Genomic DNA, 8,099 nt, shown 5'->3' with positions numbered 1-8,099 from the left:
CAGCCCGCTTGGAGTTTGCCAAAAGGCACCTAAAGGACTCAGACCATGAGAAACAAGATTTCCTGGTCTGATGAAACCAAGATTGAACTCTTTGGCCTGAATGCCAAGAGTCACGTCTGGAGTAAACCTGGCACCATCCCTACGGTGAAGCATGGTGGTGGCAGCATCCCTACGGTGAAGCATGGTGGTGGCAGCATCCCTACGGTGAAGCACGGTGGTGGAGGCATCATCCTGTGGGGATGTTTTTCAGCGGCAGGGACTGGGAGACTAGTCAGGATGAGGGAAAGATGAACAGAGTAAAGTACAGAGAGATCCTTGATGAAATCCTGCTCCAGAGCTCTCAGGACCTCAGACTGGGGCGAAGGTTCACCTTCCAACAGGACAACGACCCTAAGCACACAGCCAAGACAACGCAGGAGTGGCTTCGTGACAAGTCTCTGAATGTCCTTGAGTGGCCCAGCCAGAGCCCGGACTTGAACCCGATCGAACATCTCTGGAGAGACCTGAAAATAGCTGTGCAGCGACGCTCCCCATCCAACCTAACAGAGCTGGAGAGGATCTGCAGAGCAGAATGGGAGAAACTCCACAAATACAAGTGTTTCTAACACGCTATCTAGGGACTATCCTGGTTTCTAACACAAATACAAGTGTGCCAAGTTTGTAGCATCATACCCAAGAAGACTAGAGGCTGTAATCGCTGCCAAAGGTGCTTCAACAAAGTACTGAGTAGAGGGTCTGAATAATTATGTAAATGTCATTTTATTTTTATGTAAATTTGCACACAAAAAATCTTACCATTTTATGCTTTTGTCATTATGGGGTATTGTGTGTAGAATTTAACCCATTAGAATAACGTAACAAAATGTGGGAAAAGTCAAGGGGTCTGAATTCTTTACATGCTTATCTGGCTGGCTGTTGGCTTGCGGTATGTACAGAGAGGGACCCTCACATGGAGCATGAAGAGGAGGAGGAAGAGGAGGAGGACCACCGCCGAGTACCACAACTACAGGAGGTGAGACGAGTCTTTAGATCAGTTCCCCTGACTTCAATGATCCATATGGTCTCATGTGAACCTGCCACCTCTACACTCTAACCACTAGGCTACCTGCCTCCTCTACACTCTAACCACTAGGCTACCTGCCTCCTATACACTCTAACCACTAGGCTACCTGCCTCCTCTACACTCTAACCACTAGGCTACCTGCCTCCTCTACACTCTAACCACTAGGCTACCTGCCTCCTCTACACTCTAACCACTAGGCTACCTGCCTCCTCTACACTCTAACCACTAGGCTACCAGCCTCCTCTACACTCTAACCACTAGAGTACCTGCCTCCTCTACACTCTAACCACTAGACTACCTGCCTCCTCTACACTCTAACCACTAGGCTACCTGCCTCCTCTACACTCTAACCACTAGGCTACCTGCCGCCTCTACACTCTAACCACTAGGCTACCTGCCTCCTCTACACTCTAACCACTAGGCTACCTGCCTCCTCTACACTCTAACCACTAGGCTACCTGCCGCCTCTACACTCTAACCACTAGGCTACCTGCCTCCTCTACACTCTAACCACTAGGCTACCTGCCTCCTATACACTCTAACCACTAGGCTACCTGCCACCTCTACACTCTAACCACCAGGCTACCTGCCTCCTCTACACTCTAACCACTAGGCGACCTGCCTCCTCTACACTCTAACCACTAGGCTACCTGCCTCCTCTACACTCTAACCACTAGACTACCTGCCTCCTCTACACTCTAACCACTAGGCTACTACCAGCCTCCTCTACACTCTAACCACTAGGCTACCTGCCTCCTCTACACTCTAACCACTAGGCTACCTGCCTCCTCTACACTCTAACCACTAGGCTACCTGCCTCCTCTACACTATAACCACTAGGCTACCTGCCACCTCTACACTCTAACCACTAGGCTGCCTGCCACCTTTACACTCTAACCACTAGGCTGCCTGCCTCCTCTACACTCTAACCACTAGGCTGCCTGCCTCCTCTACACTCTAACCACTAGGCTACCTGCCACCTCTACACTCTAACCACTAGGCTACCTGCCTTCTCTACACTCTAACCACTAGGCTACCTGCCTCCTCTACACTCTAACCACTAGGCTACCTGCCTCCTCTACACTCTAACCACTAGGTTACCTGCCTCCTCTATACTCTAACCACTAGGCTACCTACCACCTCAACACTCTAACCACTAGGCTACCTACCACCTCTACACTCTAACCACTAGGCTACCTGCCTCCTCTACACTCTAACCACTAGGCTACCTGCCTCCTCTACACTCTAACCACTAGGCTACCTGCCTCCTCTACACTCTAACGACTAGGTTACCTGCCTCCTCTACACTCTAACCACTAGGCTACCTACCACCTCTACACTCTAACCACTAGGGTACCTGCCTCCTCTACACTCTAACCACTAGGGTACCTGCCTCCTCTACACTCTAACCACTAGGGTACCTGCCTCCTCTACACTCTAACCACTAGGCTACCTGCCTCCTCTACACTCTAACCACTAGGGTACCTGCCTCCTCTACACTCTAACCACTAGGCTACCTGCCTCCTCTACACTCTAACCACTAGGCTACCTGCCTCCTCTACACTCTAACCACTAGACTACCTGCCACCTCTACACTCTAACCACTAGGCTACCTGCCTCCTCTACACTCTAACCACTAGGCGACCTGGCTCCTCTACACTCTAACCACTAGGCTACCTGCCACCTCTACACTCTAACCACTAGGTTTGCTGCCTCCTCTACACTCTAACCACTAGGCTACCTGCATCCTCTACACTCTAACCACTAGGCTACCTGCCACCTCTACACTCTAACCACTAGGCTACCTGCCGCCCCTACACTCTAACCACTAGGCTACCTGCCTCCTCTACACTCTAACCACTAGGCTACCTGCCGCCCCGTGCCTCATTGTATTTATGAATAATGCTCAAACACGTCTCATGTTGTACATTATTTAAAGGAATGTAAAATGATTGAAATGACTACACGTCTTTCTAAGAAGTCCTAAAACCAGAGTTAATGAAGTTGTGAATTATAGTACTGGAGCGCTTTAAAGTCCTCTTTCCCTGCCTGACACAAACATCAGCCTCAACCATCGCCACAGTCCCTTGGGTCTAGTGTTCTTTCCCTGCCTGACACAAACATCAGCCTCAACCATCGCCACAGTCCCTTGGGTCTAGTCCTCTTTCCCTGCCTGACACAAACATCAGCCTCAACCATAGCCACAGTCCCTTGGGTCTAGTGTTCTTTCCCTGCCTGACACAAACATCAGCCTCAACCATAGCCACAGTCCCTTGGGTCTAGTCCTCTTTCCCTGCCTGACACAAACATCAGCCTCAACCATCGCCACAGTCCCTTGGGTGTTGTCTAGTGTTCTTTCCCTGCCTGCGTGCGCATGGATAGTAAAACCAGAAAGACCCACCCCCTATCTGAACGGTGATCTGCACAGTTTCACACGCAACACACTGACACTCTCTCTCCGTCCCTCCCGTCCTGCAGGGGGCGGTAGAGGGCGACCCAGAGGATGACCCTAATAACCAGGGAGAGGATGAGTTTGACGTGGCAGAGGAGCAGCATCTTCAGCATAGGGAGGAAGAGGAGGCAGACACGCACCCTAACCCCAATCACCCAGCCGTAGACGAGGAACTGGTGGTGAGAGGAGGGAGGGAGGAAATGAGGGATTAGAGAGAGAGAGAGGGAGAAAGGAAGGAAGGAAGGAGACGACAGTTGGAAATCGTCTGAGCTATGAGGATGACAAACTTGGCCTGACAAAAGTTGTTCCAGTGACCTTGCCATGGTAACAGTTGTCATGGTTTCTATGTTTACAGATGGCGGTAAACCCCGACCAGCAGGAAGACAACCGGGATGAGATGTATCCGGAGGACGAGGTACACACACACACACACACACACTACTCTCTCACACACACACACACACTACTCTCACACACACATACACTACACACACACACACTACTCACACACACAGGTCTAAACAGAGGGAGAAGACATGGTCTGATGGTGGTTAACCCTGTTAGGTACAGGAGGATTTGGCCGGGGGGCAGAAGAGGGAGGAGGAGGAGGAGCCATACAACGAGGAGAACGAAGAACACGTGAGTCTAGAACACTATGGAATATTGTACGTGGAACCCTGAGTGGGAAAACGACTGTGGGTTTGGCCTGTTAAACACACTTTCTTTAGGGTCTCTGGGGGTGATATGATCTGATCACCCCCAAGCTTGTTCTGGGGGGGTGTGTGTGTGTGTGCCCCCCCCCCCATCTAAACACTAGTGAATGATCTGACACTGCTCCACAATGGTCAGTCAGTCACCGGTCCACCATACTTGCCTCAATGTTCTAGAATGATCTACCTGTTGGCCTGTATTCCATGTTCTCACATTACTGCTCTAGAACGTTCCATCGGTGGCAGTTCCTAGAGTCACGTGTACATATTAGAACATTGCTCCACTCCACTTCCTGTCTATGGTCTTACCCAACTGGGGACTGTGTTTGTTCTGCTACAGGAAGAAGTGAAAGAGCGAGCGGTCCCAGCAGAGAAAGAGGGAGAACACAGGACAGGAGAGCTCCACGACGAGGAGGAGAACTACGAAGACGAGGTGGGGGTTGGACGGGACGAGCGGCCCAATCGAAGGGAGATGTGAGCTGGACAGAGACATTGACCAATGAGAGTGCCTTTCCCCATCACTGGGAGCCAATCAGATCTCACTATTGTTCCCTCTAAAGGAGTAAAATCAGGCACCCACTCGGCATTCCGATTGGAATTCTATTGGAATGTTCTGTTGGACATGGGATGGTATTCCCTTTTGTTTGTGTGTGGGACTGGAACAAAGATTTTGGTTTATTAGTATTTCTCCTTTGCAAAGATAATCCATCCACTTGACAGGTTTGTCATATCATGAAGCTGATTAAACAGCATGGTCATTATACAGGTTTTCACCTTGTGCTGGGGACAGTAAAATGCCACACTAAAATGTGCAGTTTTGTCACAACACAATGCCACAGATGTGTCAAGTTTTGAGGGAGTGTGCAATTGGCATGATGACAGCAGCAATGTCCACCAGAGCTGTTGCCAGAGCATTTAATGTTAATTTCTCTACCATAAGCCACCTCCAATGTCGTTTTTAGAGATTTTGGCACAACCTCAGACATGTGTAACCACGCCAGTCCAGGACTTCCACTTCTGGCTTCTTCACCTGCGTGATCTTCTGAGACTAGCTACCGGGACAGCTGATCAAACTAGGGAGTATTTCTGTCTGTAATAAAGCCTGTTTTTGGGGGGGGGGAAACTCATTCTGACTGGCTGAACCTGGGAGGGTATAGGCCCACCCACTTGCAAGCCAGGCCCACCCATGGCTGAGCCCCTGTCCAGTCATGTGAAATCCATAGATTAGGGCCTAATGAATATATTTCCATTGACTGATTTCCTTAAATGAACTGCAACTCAGTAAAATCGTAGAAATATTTGCATGTTGCGTTTTTAAAAAACAAAATAGTGTGTGTGTGTGTGTGTGTGTGTGTGTGTGTGTGTGTGTGTACACACACACATACATCTGTCTTTCCATCTATTGACCTATCAGACAGGCATGAGAAGGTCATGTTGCTGTACACTATCTGTTTGTGCCCAGAAAGAGATGGAAGATTTGTGTCTATTTGAGTGTCAGTCTTATAAATTCGTTTTGTACAATTTTAAAAAAAAAATTTTTTTCACCAAATTCCTCTCAATGTATGTTTTTTTAGTAGGACATGCTTTCCAGTCTTCTGTTTTATTTATTGTCGATATGACAATCCTTATGGGTGGATCTGAAAATGTTTCTCCAATATTCTCCAAGCGTTATGAAATGGACTGTGTCATTACTGCAGGAAAGAACTGCTGTATCACGGATGACAATAGTAGGGGAAAAAATCAGCTCATTTTCATTCTTCCGTTTGACTTGTCGACGTTGCTGGTCCTCTTGTTACTAGCTGAGTACGCATTGCCAGTGGATCCTTTCATAGTGTAGTTGACCTATTGACCTGGATGTAAATCACAAATGTCCACTTGACCTGTTCACCCGATCCTTAATCACTACTGTCTGTATAGAAATACACACATTTGGACATATTTTTCCACCTGTCTGAAAAGGTTTATTTGGTAACAACAAAGTGAATGTGGTTGAATTAAACGTATAAAAGATTTAGTACCTAGAGGCTGGTGTGAGGAACCAACATGATGCCATGTCTCTTGCTGCAGTGGAGCTACCAGAGGTGAACCGATACAGTCCATCTCAGCTTTCCTTTGGGAAAATCAAACGGCTCTGAACTGAACGACAATGAAACTTGAGAGAGAAAATAGTTCAAACACATTTCACCCGTCTTCAGCCTTTACCCCCGAGGACTAAGATAATCTCCTCTGCCACGTTGGCCGTCTTCCTCTGTGTGTTCCTCCCCGGGGGGGGGGGGCTCTGGGATGTTGGAGTGGGAACGATTTCAGAGGTGACTCATTAATGTGCTAATAGCAGGCTGGTGTAGCGCGCACACACACACACACACACACCCTACAGTCATGAGTGTTCAGTGATGCTTAGCTCTCTCTCTTCAAGGTCTCATCTGGAGTCATGGAGGCTGTTTCTGGTCTCCTATTGGATGAATAACTATTCATTAATCGTTTCCGTGTCTCCTGTTGCCAGAGGCCAAATCCTATCTGGAGACGCAAATACATAACCAATCCCTCTCCCCAAATCTTCTTTTGACATCGATGCATGATTCATGTGAAGGTTTGAATTAAGAGTGAATCTCAGTTTAGGATTCAGCCCCAAGGGAACGTCCCAAATATTTAGTATTACTAATAGTATTGCAATACTATCACGCAGTCTTCTTGTTGTCCCGAGAGACCAATGTAATTGACACTCAGTGTTGTTGTCCTGAGAGACCAAGGTAAAGGACACTCAGTGCTCTAGTGTTGTTGTCCCGAGAGACCAAGGTAAAGGACACTCAGTGCTCTAGAGTGTTGTTGTCCCGAGAGACCAAGGTAAAGGACACTCAGTGTTGTTGTCCCGAGAGACCAAGGTAAAGGACACTCAGTGTTGTTGTCCCGAGAGACCAAGGTAAAGGACACTCAGTGTTGTTGTCCAGAGAGACCAAGAAGCAGAGATCCACGAGGCGGAGAACTACTAAGACAAGGAGGTGGGGGTTGGACGGGACAAGCGGACCAATCAAGATCGTGCGTGAGAGCATGAGTCTGTGTTCAGGTCCACAGTCTCTGCCTGTTGAGGTTTCAGGGGGAAGTGATGTCAACACCATTATTAAAAAATTATTCTGATGCTACTGGATATGAATAAAATGAACTACTGTTGACAGACAGGATGGGACATTCTGAATGTGACCCATTATTCTGTGTGTGTGTCCTGTCACATGAAGCACAGGGGTTATTAAACAGTCATAAGAGGGTACAGGAGTGTTCGAAAGAGGAGAGGGTGGAGGGTCAGAGTGATGTCTATGTTGTACACAGTTGGGATTGCTGTGAGGCTCGAGGAGGCTGACCTCTGACCCCACTGTTCTCTGTGCCAGTAGGACAGCATCATGTACCTGCCTGATAAGATATCTCCCTCCCGCAAAGCCAAGTTCCAACATGAGCCTCAGTGTCTTCCTAGATCAGCCTAACACAGTCCAGTCACACAACTCAAACCCTGGGACAAGTGTCTTCCTAGATCAGCCTAACACAGTCCAGTCACACAACTCAAACCCTGGGACAAGTGTCTTCCTAGATCAGCCTAACACGGTCCAGTCACACAACTCAAACCCTGGGACAAGTGTCTTCCTAGATCAGCCTAACACGGTCCAGTCACACAACTCAAACCCTGGGACAAGTGTCTTCCTAGATCAGCCTAACACGGTCCAGTCACACAACTCAAACCCTGGGACAAGTAAAAACAACAGTGTAGTGTATGATCAAATATACACAATATACAGCATTAGTAGGCCTACTAAAAATGGCTAGAGAATTATTTATGAAATGACTATTATAGTCCTAAACCCCTCAGTTTGATGTCACAGAATGT

The 8,099-nt window shown here is 48.1% G+C and overlaps 1 protein-coding gene across 4 annotated transcripts in view; it reads left to right on the top strand.

The window, feature by feature from the left end:
* Positions 1–6,239, top strand: part of LOC112240172 (Golgi integral membrane protein 4) — a 26,089-nt gene extending 19,850 nt beyond the window's left edge. For 3 of the 4 annotated variants that reach the window (XM_042316249.1, XM_042316247.1, XM_042316246.1), the window contains exons 12-16: positions 936–1,012; positions 3,542–3,694; positions 3,871–3,930; positions 4,080–4,154; positions 4,566–6,239. In XM_042316249.1, the coding sequence (XP_042172183.1) occupies positions 936–1,012; positions 3,542–3,694; positions 3,871–3,930; positions 4,080–4,154; positions 4,566–4,703 (503 nt within the window). In that variant the 3' untranslated portion in view covers positions 4,704–6,239. The remainder of the gene's footprint in view (positions 1–935; positions 1,013–3,541; positions 3,695–3,870; positions 3,931–4,079; positions 4,155–4,565) is intronic. The other variant, XM_042316248.1, reaches the window with a different exon arrangement.
* Positions 6,240–8,099: the final 1,860 nt, after the last annotated feature.

This window comes from Oncorhynchus tshawytscha, unplaced genomic scaffold, assembly GCF_018296145.1.
Source record: "Oncorhynchus tshawytscha isolate Ot180627B unplaced genomic scaffold, Otsh_v2.0 Un_contig_6598_pilon_pilon, whole genome shotgun sequence".
Taxonomy (NCBI): Eukaryota; Metazoa; Chordata; class Actinopteri; order Salmoniformes; family Salmonidae; genus Oncorhynchus; species Oncorhynchus tshawytscha.
Note: the sequence above shows the minus strand (reverse complement) of the source record. Positions and strands in the feature narration are given on the sequence as shown.